The 23657-nt window shown below is 46.5% G+C and overlaps 1 protein-coding gene across 3 annotated transcripts; it reads right to left on the reverse strand.

The window, feature by feature from the left end:
- Positions 1 to 831: 831 nt before the first annotated feature.
- Positions 832 to 20323, reverse strand: CMTR2 (cap methyltransferase 2). 3 transcript variants are annotated; one of them, XM_050922368.1, is made up of 3 exons: positions 19689 to 19710; positions 14601 to 16816; positions 832 to 1539 (listed from the first exon to the last, which is right to left on the reverse strand). In XM_050922368.1, exons 2-3 carry the CDS (start codon positions 16795 to 16797, stop codon positions 1484 to 1486), a joined length of 2253 nt encoding a protein of 750 aa, XP_050778325.1. In that variant the 5' UTR covers positions 16798 to 16816; positions 19689 to 19710; the 3' UTR covers positions 832 to 1483. The 3 variants fall into 3 exon arrangements, 2 of the variants coding, with proteins under 2 accessions (XP_050778325.1, XP_050778324.1); XR_007769265.1 differs by lacking the exons at positions 832 to 1539; positions 19689 to 19710 and adding an exon at positions 12401 to 12719 and having other exon boundaries at positions 14197 to 16816; XM_050922367.1 differs by lacking the exons at positions 832 to 1539; positions 19689 to 19710 and adding an exon at positions 20273 to 20323 and having other exon boundaries at positions 12401 to 16816.
- Between the last annotated feature and the right edge of the window lie 3334 nt (positions 20324 to 23657).

The following is a 23657-nucleotide window of genomic DNA, read 5'->3' on the forward strand; positions in this document are numbered from 1 at the left end:
TGCACAAGACAAACTGAATCCTGAATGCAGCTCTTTGGTGGAAAAAAGCATGACGTTATAAAATTGCACACACTCTCTAGATTCCCATGTCCCATTTGCTCAATTTACTTTTTAAAAATGCTGTGCTCTGTTCAGGCCCTTAGGACATCTTCCATGGATGAGAAAGAGAGAGAGACTCCAGCACAAGCTGACCTTCCTGAAGCTTTTACAGCCCCAGACATTAATGATTTGTAAGAGCTTGGGTTTTTCCCATGATCTTTGAGGGAAGTGAGTGGGGAAAGGCAATGTGACTGATTTTTCTTGGAGCGAGAATGACCCTGTAGTGCTCAGCGAGGCATAAAACACATTTTGACTGGTAGAGCAAAGCAGCAGGACATGGAAATCCTTGAGGGGCAAAATATATATATATATATATATACACACACACACACACTTGGGACAGGAGGGTTTTTTTCCCCCCACTCACCAGAGTAACTTTATCCAAATCCAGCTGTTGAACAATAGCCATCAGGCAGACATCACATCTTGATGGCAGGCAGCAAGTCAGACATTCAAGTGCAAACTTAACACCTCTGTGTGTGTCTCAGAATTTCCTAGTAGAATTAAGAAAAAGCAGTTCCTCCTAGGCCAGAGAAGTCATTTCAAACTTGTTCTGTTACAAAAATCAGTGCCTATTGGACCTATAAGGTTTTGCACTGTAGGGCTCCACGAAACTGTCTAAGAGAGGGCTTAGTGAATGCGCTGCAGCCAGGATCTGCAAAATCCAGTTGCCCATGGAGACTCATACAATAACTGTAAGCAATAATCGATGAACCAGGGCATGTAAGATAGTCCATTCCAAACCTTTGCCCTAAATTAAAACCCAGTCATTGTGGCGCCCTTTCCCCGCCCCAACTATCTTGCACGGAATTCTGGCTGGGCCAAAAACCAAAATGCTGTAGAAAAAAATATGTACTTCTTACAGCATTTACTAGCAAAAATACTGCTAATGGGCTTCATAATCCTCCTGCCCCAGTGAAGACAGGAACAGTGATCCTTATTTTACAGCTAGGGAAACCAGGAGAGACAGAAGTCATGGCTGGAATTTTCAAGAGAGGCTTTGACTATTGAGGCAGCTAGATTTCACTGAAGCTTGAAGGGCGTTAGACATCTCGCTCTGTTGAAAATCTCTACATAAGTGACTTGCCAAAGGGCAACCAGCACCTCAGTGTCGGAGCCAGGGTTAGAACTCACGCATTCCTGGCTCCTAGCCCTGTGCTCAGTCTATTACATCATGCTGCCCTTTCTGTACCAGAAGCCTAAAAAAGAAGTCCTAAGTTGCGATGTCTTGCCTGAGGGCCAATCCTGCATCCCCTTGATCATGTGATTCGTCTAACTGAAGCCAATGGGAATATGCATTGTAGGAGAAACTGTGACTGATTACAGAACAGACTCCTAGGTCTCCTGGCTTGAAGAAACAGCCGAATCTTTGGCTTTCGTCTCATCAGTATCTGCAAGTCCCATCGTAGCCCATTTCGTCATCCTGCCTTGTTACGTCGCCTTCATTTTGGAAAAGAACATTGTAATGGATTAAAAACAAAAACAGAAAAACAAAAAAACCTTCCTCACCTGGGGAGGGGGGTGGGGAAAGAGGAATACAAATTTGTTCTAAAGATGGATGGTGTCTAAAGAAAATCGATGGCAATTACACTACAGAGTTGTAGATTTCCAAGGGATTTGTACATTTCAGCACCAGCCAAAGCCCTAGGCAATGCAGTGATTTAATATATAATAAATTTCACCAAACTTTATTAATCAGTTCTTACTGCTTCATTATCTCCACTCATGCTCCTGGCTGCCACTCCTGTTGCTGTTTCCTTTGGAAAGCTGCTTGGTCATCCCCTGATTGCAAGAGAACAGTTGCAATGATTAAAGTCAGAGTCATCTAAACAAAACTAATGGCCCTGACCAGGAGCAGAGTTAAGTCAATCCCTACTGAGAAAAGCATTTACACATGTGCATAACTAACTGGCTTGGTCACGGCCTCACACCCAGCAGCCCCAATCCACCCGGAATACGACTGAATGGAGCTTTGGGTACTATTCGGTCTCTGCACCAGCACAGCTCACTGGCTCCAAGGTTGGATTTCACTTCCCTGAACCCTTTGCACTCCACCAGTATAGAGGAGAGTAACTGGGCTGTATGTAGGTGGAATGAATTTCACTTTTAGGACCCAACCCTGTTCCCATTGGAAGTTTTGCCACTGACTTCAATAGGACCAGGCCCAGGCCCAGGCCCTTAAGTGCTCAGTGTTCCCCATTTGGATGATGGGGAGGATACTTACTTCACAGAGGGCCTGTTGGGCTTAATTCATTAACACTTGGAACATACCCAGAGATCCTGGGATGGAGGGAGTCACAGAATGGAGACCTGTAAGCCTAAATCTGCATGTCTTTACTCAGGTGAGCAGTTCCATTGATCTCCATGGGACTACTCGTGTGACTATGTATGTGGATGAGTCAAGATTTGAAGGGTCAGGTCCTAGTGTGTATTACTAACAGCATAATGGCTTTACACAGACCTAGCCAGCAGCATTACAGCACAGCACTGGCACTTTCAAATAATGAATTGTGCAATACAAATCTAAAGTGGCTACCAGACAGTTAACTTTGTGTAGTTACTTGGTAATTCATAGCCCAAGCCTTTATAATGTCCATTGCTCAGTGTTTGGTGCGACAGATACTGCAGCCACATGTACTGGAGAACTGAAGTAGGTGCTTGAGAGAGCACAGACGGGGAATACAGCTGCAGCTACCCTGCAACTGTGACAGCTTGATTTACATATTACATAGGAAGTATACACAGTAACTGGGCATAACAGTTGAAAGTCGGCTCCCTGGGTATTCTCACTCTCAAAGCAGAATTAAATTCTTAAGCCATAATGAATAAATCCTTACCGTATCCAATTTTCCCCCACAATATTGGAAATACTCTATCTGGGTTAAGATCACATTTTCCTTAAATATCCATCCAAAATTATTTCCAAAACAAAAACATTACACAATTATGGGTAAGTACTTTTGACATATTGACAACACAGTGTGATGTACGCTGCGGAGCTTGGATCCAATGGTGGTAAGCTTTTTAAACTATGTCTGTACTCACTTTTGTTGGTATAATTTATGTCACTCAAGGGTGAGAGAAAACATCCCCCTGAGCAACATAAGATACACTGACAGAAGCGCCAGTGTGGACAGTGTTGTCAGTGGGAGACACTCTTCTGCCAACCCAGTTACTGCTGCAGGATGTGTTTAATTTTATCGACTGGAGAGCTCTCTCCCGTGGCCACAGAGCAGCTACACGGGAGATTTTACAGTGGCGCAGCTGCATAGGTACAGCTGTACCACTGTAAGCACTCTAGTGTAGACATCTCTGGGGTGCATCAATAGGCATAAACTGGCCATAGTGTGGCCAAGCCCAGTCCAACTTGCTGGGCGTAGTGGGGACATGCTGCATAGGAACCCTTCCCTACAGGGTGTGCAGAGAAGCAACGGAACGGCTCCATGGGTTGCTAGTGCAGCTCTGAGGGTGAAATAGTTGCTGCAGCTCTCTGCAGGGATGGAGGAGATCTATGCATGCAGTGGATCCACTAGCCAGTCCAGGTCATTGATGCATCATTAGGGCCCTACCAAATTCACAGCCATGAAAAATGCATGACTGACTATGAAATCTGATCTTTTGTGTGCTTTTACCCTACACTATACAGATTTCAGGAGGAGACCAGCGTTTCTCATATTGGGGATCCCAAAAGGGAGTGGGGGGGGGTCGCAAGGTTATTTGGGGGAGGAGTCTCATGGTCTTGCCACCTTTATTTCTGCGCTGCCCTCAGAGCTGGGCAACCAGAGAGCAATGGCTGGTAGCCGGGAACCCAGCTCGGAAGGCAGTGCCCCCGCGGCAGCAGCGCAGAGGTAAGGGTGACAATACCATACCATGCCACTCTTACTTCTGCACTGCAGCCTTCAGAGCTGGACGACCAGAGTGGCGGCTGCTGACTGAGGGCCCAGCTCTGCAGAAGTAAGAGTGGCAATACCATACCATGCTATTTAAATCTGAAATTTCACACTGTTGTAATTATAGGGTTCCTGACCCAAAAAGGAGTTGGGGGTGTGGGAGGCTCCCAAGGTTATGCCATCCTTACTTCTGCACTGCTGCTGGCAGTGGTTCTGCCTTCAGAGCTGGGATCCCAGCTAGCAGCCACTGCTCTCCGCTGCCCAGCTCTGAAAACAGCACCGCTATCAGCAGCAGCATAGAAGTAAGGGTAGCATAACCTTGAGAGCCTCCCACACCCCCAACTCCTTTTTGGGTCAGGAACCCTACAATTACAACACTGTGAAATTTCAGATTTAAATAGCTGAAATCATGACATTTACTATTTAAAAAATCCTGTGATTGTGAAATTGACCAAAATGGACCATGAATTTAGTAGGGCTCTACGCATCATGCACAGCAGCACACTCTGTATGTTCCCCAAATCTTTCCTCAGCTCTACAACTGAACTGCACCAGTTCCACTGGAATGGATTCCGCCACAGGTTTGGAGGCAGGATTTACCCCCCCAAAATGGGGCCATGCAGACAGGATTCCCTCCAGTAAAAGCAGGTACAAGACTAGTTTTCCCTTCCACACACAGAGCTCTAAGTCTCACACCTGCTCTGCAATATTTCTGCTCCTCCACACTTGCACTGAGCAGATTGCAACTCGGGCAAATGTCCATTGGCAACTCTGCCAAGACCAAACTCATTTTAGTTATAACCCATGACAGATTTTCATTACACCTCAACTTAACAGTTAAAAATGTTCTGCTTGTCAGCTCATGGGACTGTCACCCCATGTACAAAGCTGAAAGAATGTCAAATCTTCAGCGTTCTCCAGACTTAAACTTCACCACTTTAGGGCACCCCCACTAGCTAGTCTGAGATTAACAACTCATTGCCAGTACCTGTGTATGATAACAGGGAACACTGCTGCTGGGAACCGAGGTGCAACCCCAGTGAGACTTTTCATTTATTGAGTAAAGCATTCACCCATTTTTATTTCTTAGCAAGGCAGATAATTTAAAAAACAAAACAAAACTTATTCATAGCTGAAGCCAAAGATTATTCAGATCAATTTCTTCCCCCATTTAGACCAATTAGTTAATGAGTCAATCCTCATTTAATAACATGGTCTGAAGATGCATTTTCATAAATGCATTGGAGTCTCCGATGCAGGAAGAGTATTTTTCTAATAAATAAAAATGGCCACTAATTGATGCACACTAATTACATGAGTATGAAGAGCTATAAACAACTTCTATTGTTCCGGCCTGTTCAGCAGAGTCCAGAGTGGCTGATACATGGGCATCAGAGCAGAACAATTTGCTGAATTACTTACTTCAGGCAATGGCCAGTTCAATTGCATATTTTTAAGTCTGTTCGGCTTAGCCTTCCATACTAAGAGAGCACCACTATAGTAAAGAAAGGGACACTGGCGGGCTAAAATCCTACACAATAATCATATTTCAAATATATGGGTGTAACTGGGCAGACTCACCACCGCGGCGCCTCCTACTGGTCATCCTCAGGAATTAGCTCAAACTCCAGTTCAGAGCGCCCTCTGCAGGCTGGTGATCCGCCTTGTTCTCAGCTACTGGCCCCGTGTCCCTCCCTGGACCCCGGTGCCCCTTTTACGTGGGGTTCTGCCCCCCTGGCAGTGACCCCTTTCTCTTTGGGGTTTCCCCCTCCTGGGAACCCCCCACCCTCTATCCCCACTTTGCTTCAGTATTGGCTACTACCAGTCATTGTCTAGCCCCACGCCTTGGGGCAGACTGCAGTATCAGCCACTCATCATCAGCAAAGGGGTTTGGACTGACTGCCTTGGCCTACCCCTGAGTTGCACTCTGCAACCCCAGTACCTCCTGGCCTAATCCTAGGCCGCAGCCTGGGGCTTTCCAGGCAGGAGCTCCCCAGCTCCTCTGCCTTTCCCCAGCCCTGCTCCAAGCTAGGTACCTTGTCTAGTTTCTCAGCAGCCAGGCCCTTCTCCCTCTGCAGGCAGAGGGAGACTGTCTGTGCTCCTGGCTTCTCTACCTTATATAAGGGCCTGTTGCTCAATTTGGGGCATGGCCCCAGCTGCTGCCACTTCCCCCAATCAGCCCAGCCTAAAAGGCTGCTTTCTCCAGCCCCAGTCCTTTATCCAGGGCTATTCCAACCCCTTCAGGGCCGGAGCAGAGATCCACTCTGCTACACACCTCCCCCCTTAAAACCCCCACCCTGGGGGATCAAGGGGCCTTCTGGCCTGCGCCACCCGGAGGTGTCCCACCAGCCGCGCCCACTTCTCCTCACTGTCTTGCAGTTCAGAGGCCAGGGCTTTCTTCTCCTGGTGGGCTTTTTGGAGCCCTGCCTGTGCCGCCTGCTGGGCCTGCTCCGCAGCCTCTAGCCGCGCCCGCAGGTCCTGGTCCCCCAGGTAGTTTTTCTGACCCTTTACACTCAGGGTCTGGGTTCCCACTGTCACCTTGTCCACCTCCACCTGGGTCCCAGCCTCCTGCTGGGCCCCGTCCCTTTGGGTCTCCTTATTGATGACCTCCCTGGCAATGGTCTGGGTCCCACCCTCTCGCAGGGTCCCCATCATCCCAGTTACCGTCTTCACCACCTCCTCTGGGTGGCCCACTGGCTGGTCAGCCACTCCCTCAGCTGCCTCCGGCTGTGCTGCCCTCCCCACTAGGGGGAAATCTTTCCTCAGGTGGCCCAGCTCTCGGCAATGCCAAGAGGCTCCCCGTCTCCGTGTTGCCCGGGCCTCCTGCTTCTTCCCATTGTCCCTCCCTGGGCCAACCCTTCCTGGGTTGCCCTGGGTCGTGTTCCTTGGGGCCAGGCAGTCCCGACAAAGATGGCCCCGCCTTCCACAGGCCCAACACGCCCGCTGCCGCCAGGGTTCCCTTACCCAGCGCACCGTCCGAGGGACTGGGTGCTGTCCCAATCCGGGGTGAGGCACCCTGCCCCCAGCCCCATAGGGACAGTCCCGTTTTACGTGCCCGCTCCTGGCACAAACATAACAAGTCCTTTGTTCTGCTCCAGGCCTCCTGGCTCTAGAGCCGGGCTCCTCCTTTGGCCCTCGGCAGTTCCTCCTGAACACCTGCCGCAGGAGCTTCCACAAGGCCCACTGTTCCTCCACCAGCTGGGCCATCCGTCCTTGGAGGGCCCACTGCGCCTCCTGCAGTCCCGGTGGGTCCTCAGTCCCCTTCCGCTGGGGTGCTGACTCCAAACCCCACCCATGGACTACACCTGGAGTCTCAGCAAACAAGACCCCAGTGTAACAGGGATCCATCACCCCTTGCCTCAGTTTCTCCACCTTCTCAATATTCAGGCCTTAGTTCCACTGTCCTTTTTCTAGCCCCTTGTATCGGGGCGGACCGCTGATGCCCGTGTTCTCCACGTGTAACCCAGCGGACTCACTCCCGCGGCGCCTCCTACTGGTCGTCCTCGGGAATTAGCTCAAACTCCAGTTCGGAGCACCCTCTGCAGGCCGGTGATCTGCCTTGTTCTCAGCTACTGGCCCCGTGTCCCTCCCTGGATCCCCTTTTATGTGGGGTTCTGCCCCCCTGGCAATGACCCCTTTCTCTTTGGGGTTTCCCCCTCCTGGGAACCCCCCACCCTCTATCCCCACTTTGCTTCCGTATTGGCTACTACCAGTCATTGTCTAGCCCCACGCCTTGGGGCAGACTGCAGTATCAGCCACGCATCATCAGCAAAGGGGTTTGGACCTGCTGCCTTGGCCTACCCCTGGGTTGCACTCTGCAACCCCAGTACCTCCTGGCCTAATCCTAGGCCGCAGCCTGGAGCTTTCCAGGCAGGAGCTCCCCAGCTCCACTGCCTTTCCCCAGCCCTGCTCCATGCTAGGTACCTTGTCTGGTTTCTCGGCAGCCAGGCCCTTCTCCCTCTACAGGCAGAGGGAGACTCTCTGTGCTCCTGGCTTCTCTACCTTATATAAGGGCCTGTTGCTCAGTTTGGGGCATGGCCCCAGCTGCTGCCACTTCCTCCAATCAGCCCAGCCTAAAAGGCTGCTTTCTCCAGCCCCAGCCCCTTATCCAGGGCTGTTTCAATCCCTTCAGGGCCGGAGCAGAGATCCACTCTGCTACAATGGGTAACAGACTACACTGATATCTTCGTTGTCAGAGATGTGTTTCAAAATTGTGCATTCAGTTAGATTTTTTTGAATTATTTCACTAATAATATTTTTCTTCTATTTAACCCATTTTAAAGGGTTCTCAGGCACCAACTTTGTACTGCACTGTTTGCAATGGAATTACTGCAGAGGAACATTTAATGTTTTAAACAAAAAAGATCATGCCAACATTTGTATTTGTCTGCAACTTGGTAAAGAGATGAGTTTACAGAACTTAACATTTTGGACCAAATTTGACCTGACTGTCTTCTTAATGTATTCTTCCAAGCCAATTCCCCCATTTTCAAGTCCTTTGGCTTCCAAATTCCTTGCAATCCCCTGAAGCACATTCTGAAGATAATATCCAATGTTTATTGTCTACATATTCCTTCAAATCAAGGGAGTCATTTTCCATGTATTTCACTATGCATTGCTTTCAGCTGAAAGATTTCCCCAATAATTGTCTGCCTATGCAAAGAGAACTGAAGCATCAAAACAGTTTACATTTCTCCTGTTATTTCACATACAGCTAGAGACAAGACCTTCCTCCTCCACTTACAGAGCAGTAAGGGGAAAAATTAGTTAAATATTCATACAATTTAACATTCTCTATGTTTTGAAAGCAGACCCGGGAAAGATCTGCCATTCAAGCAGAAAAACGAAGTCAGCTGGAACTCTTGGTAGTACAGTAGAGCTGACCTTGAGAAATAAAAGGCATGCAGCTACCTCTGCACAATACCAGTCATTGCTATCCAGCACTTAAGACGACCAGAAACACTAGGCTAGGGTTTTATAAAAATACTCGGCAGACAGAAGTATATCATAATAGGCTTCTCATAGCTGAGAGGCTTTTTGTGACCAAGAGAGACTGGAGATCCCCAGGACAAAATGCTTGCTTTTAAAGAAAATTACACTATATGGGAGTGTGCGAGCAATATTAAGCGAGGCATAAGAAACTGGGTTCTATTCAGGCGTCCAGCACACATTTCTGCCCATGTCTCCATCTGAAAGTTACTTGTTTCTTAATGGTGAACTGCAAAGGTAAAATTAAAAGTGAAAGTTAAAGACTAGAAGTGTACCGAATGGCCACCACTAACCAGGATGCTCAGACAGCCATTGTGATGAACATAGTATACCTGCCTGGAGACAGATGAGATTGGCAGGCTGGGGATAGGGTTGCCAACCCTCCAGGAATTATAAGATTATGTCATGTGATGAAATCTCCAGGAATTCATCCAACCAAAGTTGGCAACCCTAGCTGGGGAAAGGAAAACAAGTGACTCAAGTAACTGAAAATAAATACGTAAATATTAAAACATTTTTATGCCTCTCTAGTCTGCTACTCAGTTTAATTTTTCTGTTCCATACAGAGATAGGCGTCTAAACACGGAAATGAATGGTCAGAGAAAAATAAGATTTTATTTCCAAACACACAAGTGTCATCCTGCCCCTTAAAAAAAACAAAACAAAAAACAAAACACAGTATCTTTTTACATGCACAAATTTACAGCAGTCAACAGAGAAATGCAGTAGCCAGCTTCAGCCAGCATTCCTTAATCTTTATACCCATAAATACTCCACCCCCAAACAAAACAAACACATCCACTTAGTTATAAAGCAAACCCTTTCAATCAGATGTAGGATTGCAAATATCTCAGCAGCATTAACACATGCACACACACACACAAAATGGTCACTCAAGGCAGTAAATCCCACAGAGCCCACTTCTCAAGGAATCTTTATCAAGCAAGGTTGGGCAAATCTACTGGACAGTGGCCCAGCAAGCAAGTTTAATCCGCCTGTACAGATGGACGGAAAGACTGCTTAGCGAGACAGTTACTGTAACAGCAAATTTTGCTTTGTTACAAGCCAGTTGTCTCTGTAACCATCCAGAATTTCCACACAAAGCTGGTATACTTTTAAAGCTCAGAATAAATTTCAAATTGCCAACATTTGTGTAACTGGAGGAGAATTACACAGCAATCCAAATTACTGTATAATAAACAATTACTGATAGGCAATCATGGGCTGAATTCACTTCCGATATAAATAGATGCAACTCCACTTGGGCCTATATGTTTATTTCATCCTGTCCATGCCAGCTGAGCTGAAGTTTAAAAGGAAGAAACAAAACCAACTTTTCAGCAAGACAACCACGGAAATGTTTTCCCTTATCTCAGTCTTGTAATATTGTCATGACACTTTAACAATCCAGGCACAAAAATCTTTTCACCCACCCTTTACACCAGTGATTCAAGATATTAGGAGAAAAAAAACAAAAAAACTAAATTATAGTTCATATGCCCATTGTAAAGAAAAAAAAGTTACTTTCCATATGCAAGTAGAAAATTTGCAAAGCTGTCGTGTCCAGAAAACAAGTGCCTCCTACAATTTGTCGGCCTACATGAATAGCCACACTGACATATTTTAGTGGCACCCAAATACAAATAGCAAGAGAAACAAACATTATACTACGTTTATTTTTCCAAAATAAGGGGCTGAAAATAATTCCCAAACTCAAGGACTAAAATATCAAAAGAAACGTTACAGAATAAGGTAAAAAGACTTCCGCCCCATAGGCTAGAGCGTTATGGTCACACTGTGCATCTCAATGAATCAGTATTTAAGAATATTCCACACCCTAGCTCAAGATCTCAGTTCAACAACCAGAACATAAGACTTTTCTCTTCTTTCTGCATAAGCTATTCAGATAGCTCATACCAAAGTCCTTTTCCTTTAAGTCCCAAATTGCTCTTCTAATGTCCAGTAATTCTACCACAGTCTATTTATTCTACTAGTAATTTGACTGATCTAACTTAAATTAAGTTGAATAGACAGCAATTAGTATAATTTTAGCAGAGGACAAGACTTCATACAGTAAATCTCATTATGCCTTATTGAAATCAAACTGGAAAACCAGCAGGCTTTTTATATAACTTCATTTGAATATGCACAGGTATATGCACGTGTGTATACATATACACACATAGGAAGTTAAATGCAATAATTTCCAATACAAATTAAAAGTGGCAAGTCTCCAAACCTTAATGCACTCAACTAAACAGAGTCCTTTCATTGGGTAGATACTGGATTTAAATTTCACCTACTCTTATTCCAAAGCAGTGTAACTTTTTGAAATCAATAGCCAAATAGGCTCTTAGGCAAGAGCCAAATCAAGTACAAAATCTTTACAAATTAAACCTGAGACCGACAGCCCTATCCTTTCATCTAACAATCACTAGGGCCTAGCTATGAACTCGTAATTGAAAATCTAAAAACAGTAAGGCTGCCAAATAAACCAAATCCATCTCACATTCTCATAACTCATTTGTATTTATCATCTCTGTATATTATATAGCTTGATAGATTACTCGCTCCCTCCCCTCCTTTCATTTGTAACTTGTAGCTTCTAAAACATTGAGACCAGCATCCAGTTCCTCTTCAATGGTAGAAGGCAGAAAAAATAAACTTGCCGTTTAAAAAAAAAAAAGGGGGGGGGGCCCATCTCCCACCACTGCTATGAGAAAGGCCCATACAAATGGAGAATCCTGACTGATGCTGGAAGGAAAACAGTGAATTGACAGAGTGCTGTCAAAGGTACAAAGCAGACAATTGACACCAAAAAAGAGAAAAACGTTTTTTCTATTTGTCCTAAAGGTATAGTCATCTCTGGGATTTACTTGTAGCAACAGTAGGTTTACAAAAAACAAAAACAAGACAGAAGTCAGATTTCTAAAGTTACAGATGTCCCGTTAAGCCCAGAAAGAACTGATGTCTAGATTTGAGATGTCCCGTTAAGCCCAGAAAGAACTGATGTCTAGATTTGAGTTGACCAATTATATGGGGGCCCTTTTGACTTTTCAGTACTCCAAAATATAGATTGTGACAATGTAAACATATATCTACAATACTTCCAGATACATGGGTATGTGATCCTGCTTCAGAAGAGGGGCTCTCCTAGATGGTTGGCTACAGCAGGATACAAACAGGTTAAGGTAACCCTCTAATCCCACAATTACAAAGGGGACAGGGAGAGGGAACACTGCTTTTTGATGGACAGCGATACTTCTATTTTGTTCGTTCTCCCAAATATAGGGAAACAGAAGGATTATTTGTGAAGACTGAATTTATGGTACAGTTCCTGAAGTTTTTACCATGCTGTCCTCTCAGATCCATTATACCCTCATATATCCTTTCCTCCTTTTCTTTTTCACATTACAGGTCTCTGTTCCTTTCCCCTTCATTTTCTTTTGTTCCTCAATGTTGCCTCCTTTTTGGCCCCTCACGTCCTCTTAAAAAGTTTCCTAAGCTTTCAGAATCACTTACTGCAGAGGCTTTTGCTGCCTCTAGTCTCTTGATCCCAAGGATCTGCTGAACTGTTTTGCTTGCCTGTGATGGCCTTGCATTCTGTCACTCTTCATCTCCACAGAGCAACTACAGGAAGTTAATTTAAATTAAGTTTAAATGAACAGTGACCAATTTGAGAAGTTTGAGGGAAGCCGGAGTCAAACAGATCCTCTTCTGCGTAGTTTCAGAAAGCAAAGTCTGTATAGAATGTTATAAAATGAGTTAGACTTCAGCTAACAATTCACAAACCTTTCAAACACAGTAAACAAAAAGCAAAACAAAATGATAACTACACTCCATCCCTGCCAAAGTGACAAGAAAGACTATTAAGTGCACAGCACCACCAGACAAAACCATTTTTCAACAGTGCTTTTAATCCCCCTGGTAATCAAAAATCCTTCAAGCTCCTACCTTATGTAATTAGAAGTACTTCCACAGGTGACTGGTAATTAATCAGGAGGCTGTCTTTTCTTTTACTAACCCCTTTCTCTCACATGCACTCATTTATGCAATTGTTATACCAACATTAAATCCATAAGTTTCCCCTTTAAATACCATTTCTCTCTCTCTGGGCAGGTCTTCTATGTAAATTAGAATCCTGGAGACTAAGTTTTAAAGAAAATTAATTAGATATCAAAATGTGATCTTAAAGGAGCAATATGAAAAAGTAAAACCTGATTTTCCTTAAAAGGACAGCGGCGTCAATTACTCATTTTCTCTCTCATTTTACTCCTAGAAGGATCAAATCAAGTAACACTTTTTTCCTAACAAGTTTCATTCATTTTTCTCAGTTCCATGTTTCCAACTTTCACACAGTGGGCTATAATATTTGCTGTTTATAAACTGCACTTGATAACGTTTCTAATTAAAAATCAGTAGTTATGGGTCACCTGACAACTACCACAGTAGACAACAATAGGCAGTTCTCACTTTCACCCAAGGTTCTCAAATTCTTTATGAATGAATCCTCACACACTTTGGAAACTCAAATGGTATTATGGCCATTATACTGATGGGGAAAGGGAAGCATAGGAAGGTGAAATGACTTGTTGAAGGCCACGCAGCAAGTCAATTTCACAGATGGGAATAGAACTCAGAAGTCTTGATTCCGTCCTATACACTGCTAAAAAAGCAAGGATTTGTAACTCGGGATTCTGCAAAATTCCTTATTAAGAAAACCAGTCTCCCTTGTGCTTTACATCTGAGCTTGGGCCTACATGGTGGTATGTTATAAATGGCATCAGTTAGCATTCTGGCAGCTACCGGCAGGTGCCCAGCTTGAAATTAAAGGGGGGCTAAATTTTCAGAAAATGGTGAAGACCTGAAATCTGAAAAGTCAACCTTCTTTATTTTTAAAGGTTCCCAATTCTTTCTGCAGGGAACAGCACAGACAGCCTTTCCAAGCTAGCTAATCTTCTCTTTTGATTAAAAAGAGGCTATCAGCTACCAAGTTTGAATACCACATTTGGGTCCCCAAAACTCTGGAATTATCAGTGTGTGACAGCGTGAAAGGGGTACAACTAGCAGCCTCTATTGTCTGATAAGCGGCGGCATCAAATAAGCTCCATTCAAATCTCTTCACAGAAATATAGTCATTGTGAGGTTACGCCTATATGGAGGGAAGAGGACCTAGATGGGGAGAGACAAGATTGTACAAAGGCACAAAAGGTATTACCGAGAAGGACTCCCCTTTCTCCAGAATTTCAGTCCTTCATTTTGCTTCACAATTTCCCCACAATGTAGAATAAACTCCATGATTACAGGATTGTACAGCAACACCTAATAACATAAGGCAGTACTGTAGAACCATCAGTCCAAAACAACTGGATACCAACATTAAAATAATTCCCACTGTTTTAAAATGAAGTGATATTCACACTAGCAAAAGAAAAATGAAAAAATTAAGAACTTTAAACAGCCAGTGAAGTGAATCTTCTTTGAAACATCTACTGATTTGATCCTAGAATCACTAAAATTAAAGATTACTCGACATTTGCTGCTGCTCAACTTGTACAATCAAATGGAGCTGCCTCTTCGCAATGGCAGTATTCAAATCCCATAAAAACTCAAGCAGCACACCTTTCAAAAGCATCTCCATAGGGACAAACTGCAAAACCTGCTGTGGAGAGTCTGAGCTGAGCAAAGAGCTCATTAGTTTATTCAGGTGCTGCAGGTACTCAACAACTGGATTTGGAAGACCTCGATAGCCAATACACAATAGAACAGCACTGGTCCCAAGAGGTTCAGAGGATACGGGGCAAGCAAATGTGATGTAGCTGAAACAGCCATGCAGTACAAAAATCAGGCCAGCTGTGAAGCGTGTAAAACAAGAAAGAACAGGCAGAATCAAAGCATCTCCCAGCTGAAGCTGATTAATCGCACGCAGAAGGCAGTCTAAAAGATGCTGCTGATATTTTGGCTCTCCGTCATGAAGCAAAGAACAGCAGAAAGTCAAGAGTGTGGCTGACTCCAGGAGCCTAACTTCCATGTTGGACTGGCTTTTGATGTCACAAAGAGACGGAAAGCCCACCACAAGACACTTGATTTGGTCACTGCATCCTTCATTTGGTACCTTCTGATGGTACTTGGTAAGGCTAGACAACTCAGATAGTATCAGTGCCTCAGTAAGAACATTGCAAGAATGACATGGTTGTTGTGTTCGTCTGGAAAGGGAACTAGTTTTTAGTCTGCCTACTAATGATTCTTTAATGGCTTCATTGAGATTCTTCAAGACATCACCATCACAGAATGGAGAGCATTTTACTCTTGGCAGCCTCTTTCCCTCCAGGATGTACCATAAATTACATTCAAGGTTACGGGAAGACCCTTCCAAAATGCAGCTTTTCCCAATATTACTTAAAGCGTGCTCTTCAGCCCAACGATTAAGATAGCCTTTGGCCACCTTATCTTCCCATGTCAGGGATTCCAGCATCTTCCTTTCATTGTATGTACTAAAATATTCGTTCCTCTGTCCAAACCATTTTGCATTCATGCTGCAGCCTACATGAGATTTCTTCACTAGCCAATTATTTCTTGTAATGTATTTCAGGTGAAATTTTTGCATGAAAAATTCCACTGCACAGTCCCTTAAGTTATTCAGCTTTACTTGTTCTGCTTCCCCAATGCACTCAAAGAGTCGGATGTTCTCAGATATAGTCTCTATTTGGTACTTGTGAAAGAATGCACAGCATTCTTCATGCATTTTAAGAAAAGATTCTGGAATCACATGTTGGGGAAAGAGTGCTTTGTTAACCATTTCTGTTCCAAAGTTCTGCATCATCTTGGACAGCACAGGATGGATGGCCTCTCTGCCCATATAATGAAGACAAACTACATAGACCTCAGAGTTCCCGGCTTTGCTAGTTGCAGGTTTAAAGACATGGACCTCCTCGAAGGAACAATTCAGCAGAAAAAGCAGATTGGCAGAACAATGTTCAAATAAAGTGAACATCTTCAAAACAAAGGAGCCACCATTGCCAAGGATCATTAAAGCAGTGACTGCTTCACAGTAATGTAGAGGTGAGACAAGCGCTTCTTGTTCACCTGGATTTCCTTGGCAATCAAAACTCCCATCAGCAGTTACCAAGTGAACAGTGGTCATATTACTTATGAAGTGCTGAAGTCCAGTTAGATGTTTCAATGTCATCACATCCCCAGTATTATCTGGGCCAAAATACCACCATGGCAAGGTATTTGCAATAAGTCGGTCATCCATAATCATCACAAGGGTGTCATTTGCTTCATGATATGGGTTTAGGGTATTGGCTACCCAGTTCCAATCGCAGGGAATGTGATGGGATTTTATGTAGTGGTTGAGACTCGCTATAAAAGCACCAGGTGCTTCACAGAGATGGACAGAATTGAGTTCTCCATTCTGAAGGGCTTCTTTTGGGAGAAGGGGAAAACTGCATAAAATCTCATGGAATTTGCACCAAGCCTGGGTACACAACTCAGCATTCACAGATTTCTTCACATGAGGAATGATTATCCCAGCTCTGTTGGTGAAGGAAGTGTGCTGATGCCATGCATCCAATTTCTTATCACTCAGTTGGTTTTTGACTTCATTCATGGAGTCCTTCAGAGCAAGGAGTGTATTGAATTCTTTGTGATTGCAGGTAAACACATCACTGGAATCTGGCAGCTTCCATTCACTATTCGGTGGTTTTGTATATGAGAACCTCTTCTCAAAGAGCTCCTCAATTTCAGCAAGAATCACAGGGCTGAATTTTTCAAGATTTGTGGTCTGCTCAACATAAGACTTCGTATATTTGTTCATTCTCGGACTAACCCACAATCTGGGGAGGGGAAACAAAGAAAAGATAAGGGGATTAACATGAACCGAACCAATGACACCTTCCCAACCAAAAGAAAAAACAGAACAAGTTAAAAAAAAAAACCTAAACAGATCATGCATTTGTAAAGTTTAAGAAAAAGTTAGCTATTTCAACTTGTCTGGTTTTAGAGTTTGTGTTCCAGAATGAGAATTGGAAAATACTTTACTGAGACACTCTAAGAGTGGAATAAAAAGTTACACAAGTAGTACTGTTTTGGAGTAAGACCCTCTTTTTGACCCAATGCATACACATTTAAACAGAAAATAGACTATGCCTTAAATTCCCCAAGTGCTTATTAACTAGTAAAAGTTATCCAACTAATATAGAAAGGTAACATTAGGGAGAGATCTGGGAGAACTGGTGTGAGGCATGGTTGGAAAAGAGCAGAGGCAAGGCTGGAACAGCAGCAGGAAGGAACCAAGCTGCTACAGCATGTGTCACAGAACTTTAAGGGACAATTCAGACTCTTGGCAGGGTAACAGTTGGGTTCTCAGTTCAGAGCCAACATTTTAACTCAAGAAGCATTATTTAAGAAAAATGACCAGCAGTTTGGGAGCCAAGAGTTCCCTCTCTCACCCCCCAATTCTGCATACAAAAAATGCAGCAATTTAACAGAAACACTGCAGAACAGTTTAGGAAAAGCAGTGAAAAATACTATATTGCAATTGAAAGGAATAGAGAGGGGCAAATTGTAACTATCCCAAACAAGAATTTTGGCCAACACATCTGGGCTGACACAAAAGATGGAAGCTGGAGACTTCATCCTCATGACATAAATGCAAGCTGGATTAATTTCTTAACAAGCTCACTTTTTATCCAGACTTCAAACTTTGATTTCACAAATTGAGTGTGTCCTCTTCTACCACCACCCACACTCATACCAAGCCCGCACTTCGAAAATGGCAGTAAGTTCTGGTGGTCCCCAACTCAAAAAAGATGTATTAGAATTGGAAGTAGTATAGAGAAGGGGGGTATGGAACAGCTTCCATATGAGGAGAGATTAAAAAGATAGGTACTGTTCATCTTAGAAAAGACACAACTAAGAGGGGATAAGAAAGAGGTTTACACACACAAAAAAAGAAAAACGAAAATGGTGTGGAGAAAGTGAATAGGGAAGTGTTATTTACTCCTTCACACAACACAAAAATTAGGGGTCACCCAATGAAATTAATAGAGAGCAGCTTTAAAACAAAAATGGAAATATTTCTTCCTGAGAAAGAAGTAGCATGGTTTTGCAGCTAAGGCACTAGGGCCTTGGCTACACTGGAGAGTTGCAGCGCCGGTAGTGGCTTTACAGCACTGCAACTTACTCCCCATCCACACTGGCAAGGCACATACAGCGCTGTATCTCCCTGGCTACAGCGCTGGTTGTACTCCACATGGACAAGAGGAATAAAGAGAATAGCGCTGGTGCTGCAGCGCTGGAGTGCCAGCGTAAACAGCGATTAATCTTACTGCGCTGTAACTGACCTCCGGAATTTTCCCATAATGCTTTTAACTAAAGAACTCTGTTTTGTTATGATGCCTCTCTCTGTCTTGTTGTGAACTCGGGGCTCTGGGAGCTGCTTATCTAAAAAATAAACACAGCTCCTGTTTGCTCGAGCAGAGGCAGGCAGGGAATGTCCACAGCTAGTGTTTGCTTGAGGAGAGAAACAGCACAGCCGGGAGGGGGGCAGCGGGGAGCAGCTAATTATCTGGTCTGAAGGCTATTTGCATTTAAGAGTGAATTAGAGAGGGGTGGGGGAAGTGGTCGGAATTTGCCAGGCAGGGAGCTGACACAGTGTGGGCTCCAAAAATCCACTCACTCTCTCTCCCTCATGCTCCCTGTCACACTCCACCCCACCCCCCTCTTCTGAGAAGCACGTTGCAGCTTTAACTCCCAGCGCTGCACACCTGCAAGTGTAGCCAAATCCTGGGTTTACTGAAAATCAAGCAAAAAAGGTTCAATGTGGACTTATTTTATAGCCCACCACAGCCCTCCTGTGACAGTAGGGGAGGTGTAATTTCCAGTTCAGGTAAACATATTGGCATTAACGTTGCTCAAGTTAGCACACTCTGGGTGTGGCTATACTCGAAACTTCAAAGCGCTGCCGTGGGAGCGCTTTGAAGTGTGTGGTCGCAGCGCCAGCGCTGGAAGAGAGCTCTCCCAGTGCTGCACGTACTCCACATCCTCATGGGGTTTAGCTTGCAGCGCAGGGAGCCGCGCTCCCAGCGCTGCGGCACTGTTTACACTGACGCTTTACAGCGCTGTATCTTGCAGTGCTCAAGGAGGTGTTTTTTCACACCCCTGAGCGAGAAAGTTGCAGCGCTGTAAAGCGCCACTGTAGCCATGGCCTAAAAGTCACAGTGTAGCCACAACTGCACAGGCACCAGGACAGGCTAGTCACTCACATACAATCCTGTCTGAAACCCTAGGGGCACACTCCAGCTCCAGTGCAGACATACCCAAAGAGACTTAGGGACAGCTACACTAGAGCTGAGAGGGAGCCTCACAGTCCAGGTAGAAAGATTCATGCTAGCAAGTATACTAAAAATAGCAGTGTGGACACAGGGGCTTTCAAGCCCAGCCGACCCCCTAGGTACACACTTGGGTTGCTTCTAAAGCCACAGAATCCACACTGCTATTTTTCCTGTGCTAGCTGAAGCCCTTGCATCTGAGGAAGTGGGTATTCACCCACGAAAGCTCATGCTCCAAAACGTCTGTTAGTCTATAAGGTGCCACAGGACTCTTTGCTGCTTCCACTAGCACAAGTGTTTCTAAGCAGGGTGGGAGTTTTGCTCCCTGGTGCAATACAGACATACCCTCTGTGCCTTGAGGATAACACTTTCCTACCTTATGGGAGCGATCAGAGACTATAGGGATGGGGTCAAAGAAATCACGAGAGCATGAAAAACAGCACAGCCAGTGTCTCCCAGGGACCCCACGATCAAACAAATCACTGCTAGCAGGGTAGACATTTGTCAGTCTGATCCTGACAATATTTAAGCACCTGAATAACCCCAACATTAGTTTTAAACGCAGCCCAATGGGAGTAGGGAAGCAGGCTCGGGCAGCCGGAGAGGGAGGAGGACAGGCCGGACCGGACGGACCGCCCCTGTTATTCAGACGGGCTGGAGCAGCTCGGCGCGGGCGGTTTCCGACAAGGATCCGTGGGACTCCCCAGCCTGTCTGAGCGGTGACCGCTCACGGGAGCCGGCAGCTGCCCAGGGATTGGGGTCAGGGCTCCGCATGGGCCCCACTTCTCGGCGGGCTGCCCCAGGGGCTCCGCGCGCTCGGCAGAGGCCCGGGGAGCCGCCCCTGCGGGGAGTCGGGCCCGAGCGCTTCCTCCCCGCGCTCGGCTGCTCGGCCCCGGCGCCGCTGCCGCCCGAGCCCCACGCGGCCCCAGAGAGAGCGAGGCCGGCCCGCGCGCTCCTTACCCGGGCCGGCGGCTGCGGCCTTCGGGAGAGGCGAGCCCCGCGCCAGGCCGAGAGGCGGGGCCGCCGGGAGCAGCGGCGGGGCGGGTCGGCCGGGCCTGGGGACTCCGGGGCCGCTCGCCTCGGCCCCGCCGGCTACGGCCCCGCCCCCCAGGGCTCCCTCAGCCGCCCCCTCCCCTCACTGGCCACAGACCCGGCCCTGCTCGCCAAGGGCGGCGCCGTCCCCTCGCCTCAGCCTCCGCTCCAGAGCCTCCTTCCCCAGCCTCCTTCCCCCACTCTGTAGACTCCCTCCCCCTGACCCCCCCCATCTCAGCTCCCCGCTCCAGAGCCTCCCTCCCCCTGCCTGACCGCCCACTCCAGCCTCCGACCCCCTGCCTGACCCCCCCCCATCTCAGCCTCACACTCCAGCCTCGGACTCAGCTGTCTGACCCTTCATCTCAGCCCCCCACTCCAGCCTCCCTCCCCAGCCTGACCCCCCCACTCAGACCCTCCCTCCCTCCACCACCAGCCTCCTACCCCCTGTCTGACCCCCCCACCCCAGCCTCGGACCCATCTGCCTGACCCTTCATCTCAGCCCCACACTCCAGAGCCTCCCACCCCCTGCCTGACCCCCCCCATCTCAGCCCCTCAGCTCACAGGCCAGAGCCTCCCTCCCCAGCCTCCTACCCACCTGCATGAGCCCCCATCTCAGGATCCCCCTTCCTGTGCCCTGCAATCCCCCCCGCCCCCAGCTGCTCCAGCCCCTTCCTGTGCCCCACAACCCCCCCCACTCCCAGCTGCTCCAGCCCCTTCCTGTGCCCTGCAACCAGAGCCAGCCCACAGCCCCTCGCCTCCCTTGCCAGATCTGTCTGCCACAGACAAGCATTTAGCCTCTCACCCCCCATGTCCAATGCTGTGGCCGCACCCCTCACATGCCTCTGAGCAACTCACCATTGCCACTCACCTCCTCCCCCAAAGCCATCTGCCTCTACCACATTCTCCCAGTTTCCATATGTGTTGCATCCCATTGCCACCCCCATTCTGATCTCCTGCCATGACCACACATATTGTGTGCTCATTCCCGCTACAGCCCCCCACCAGCAGGGCTGGCTTTAAGCCAATTCACTGGAAGTGGGCCCTGTCCCCCCCAGGGGGCCCTGCTCCAGGGGTCTTTGGCAGCATTTCAACAGCTGGGGTCCTGTAGTGGCATTTCAGTGGCGGGTGGTCCTTTGGAAAACGGAGAGCAGGCCCCCCCACTGCCGAAGCCCCAGACTGCCGCCGAGTATTCCAATCAGGCCCTGCACACCATGGTACATCTATATCATAGAACAGTAGGGGTAGAAGGGACCTCAGGAGGTCAGCTAGTCCAACCCCCTGCTCAAAGCAGGGCCAATCCCCAGATAGATTTTTGCCCCAGATTCCTAAACGGCCCCCTCAAGGATTGAACTCACAACCCTGGGTTTAGGAGCCCAATACCCAAACCACCTCACCCCTGCCCCCCCCCCCCAATGCATTGGAGGGCAGACCCCAGCACCACACCATCTCTCCTTATTCAGGGAGAACTGTCCCTGATTTTTCAGCAGAACTTTCGTTTGTCTCCTTAGAAAGCTCCCCAAGTCCAGCACATTTCCTTGGCATTACATAGCATGATCCTATTTCCTTCTCAAATGTCCCACTGGAGGTTAGGTGTCAGCAGGTCTGACACACACTTGCTGTTTATGCAGTTAGCTTCGGTGCCAATAGCAGCTCTTACCTTGACACTAATTATTCAGGTCAGAAGCGGTAAAAACAGGCAATTTTTTTCATTGTTCTATGGGAAATGAATTTGGTGGACTCAATCCAGTTCCCACTGGAAAGGTGAGTATACCATTAAAATAACGTGAGCATGGAATGAGCAGGCCACAAAATAGAAGCAATTCCTCCAGCTGTGGGCTCAGGCACATTGAGGGGGTGCTAAATGGAAAGTTTGCACTGATTGCTAAGCCCCAGCCCTCTGAGAGTTTGGCAACTAATTCTGGGCTGCAAGGAAGTGCCTATCTTTTCTAGCAGTCCATGAACTGGGGGAAGAAAGGCACTCCTCTGCCTAAATCACACACAGAATCATAGAAGATTAGGGTTGGAAGAGACCTCAGGTGGTCATCTAGTCCAACCCCCTGCTCAAAGTAGGAGCAACCCCAACTAACTCATCCCAGCCAGGGACCAATCCAGTAGATGAGCTTAGAGGATGCCTAACTCCATACAAAAGACCAGGGGGAAGAAAAAAGCAGAAGGGTAGGAGAAGGTGACTCCCTTCTAACTTTTAGCCCAGAGGTGAGGGTACTCATGTGGGGAAATCCCTGGTTCAATTCCCCCTGTGACTGCTGAGCCAAAAGGATTGGAACAGGGCTTTGCCATCTCTCAGGTGATTAGTGCCCTAACTACTGGGCTATTGAATCATTCTACCTCTTTCTCTGGTCCAATTAATATTCAATTATTTAATTAAACTGGAACAACTTCAGTATGAGAGATTGAGAGAACTTTACATCAGTATGTGCCATAGCTTAGTGGTTCGGGCTCTCACCTGCAAGGTGGCAGATATCCATTCAAATTTCTTCTCAGGCAGAGGGCAGGACTAAGGGGTATCCCAAGTCCCCACTGAGAACTTTAACCACCAAGTTAAAGGTTATAAACCAGTGGTTCTCAAACTTTTGCATTGGTGACCCCCCTTTCACACAGCAAGCCTCTGAGTGTGACACACACACCCCATATAAATTAAAAATACATTTTTTATATTTAACACTATTATAAATGCTAGAGGCAAAGCAGGCTTTTCGGGGTGGAGGCTGATAGTTCACAACCCCCCCATGTAATAACCTTGTGATCCTCTGATGGGTCATGACCCTTAGTTTGAGAACCCCTGTTATAAAGGGAGTCTTCTCCTCCAATGCATTCTGGCTGTTTTGTATGGAGCTAGGCAGCCTCTGAGCAAATCCACTGGAGTGGGTCCCACACATGATTTAGGCCAAGGAGTGCTTATCTTTTCCTCAGTCCATGGATTGTTCTGGAGCTTAGGGGTGAAATAGGTGCCTAAGCACTAGAGAGAGGTTGCAGCTCATGTCCTCAGAGGCAGGAACACAGATGCCGAAGGAATTTTTACTGCAAAAACTTGGGTGCTGAGAGTGTTTAGATGCCTATGGAATAGTCAGCAGCCAAATGGGAGTTTTAAAGGTTGCAGTGGTACCTAAAAATGGGACATAGGCACTTAGATATTAAAGATGGGATCCACAAGGGCACTTAAGGCCCAGAGTCTCAAAGGGGTTTAGGCTCCTAATTTCCATTGATTTCAATATAAATTAGGAGCCTAAGTACCTTTGAGAATCTGGGCCTGCGTGTTTTGGAGAGCAAAGAGCAGAGCTGTGGAACAGACACT

This window comes from Gopherus flavomarginatus, chromosome 14, assembly GCF_025201925.1.
Source record: "Gopherus flavomarginatus isolate rGopFla2 chromosome 14, rGopFla2.mat.asm, whole genome shotgun sequence".
NCBI lineage: Eukaryota > Metazoa > Chordata > Testudines > Testudinidae > Gopherus > Gopherus flavomarginatus.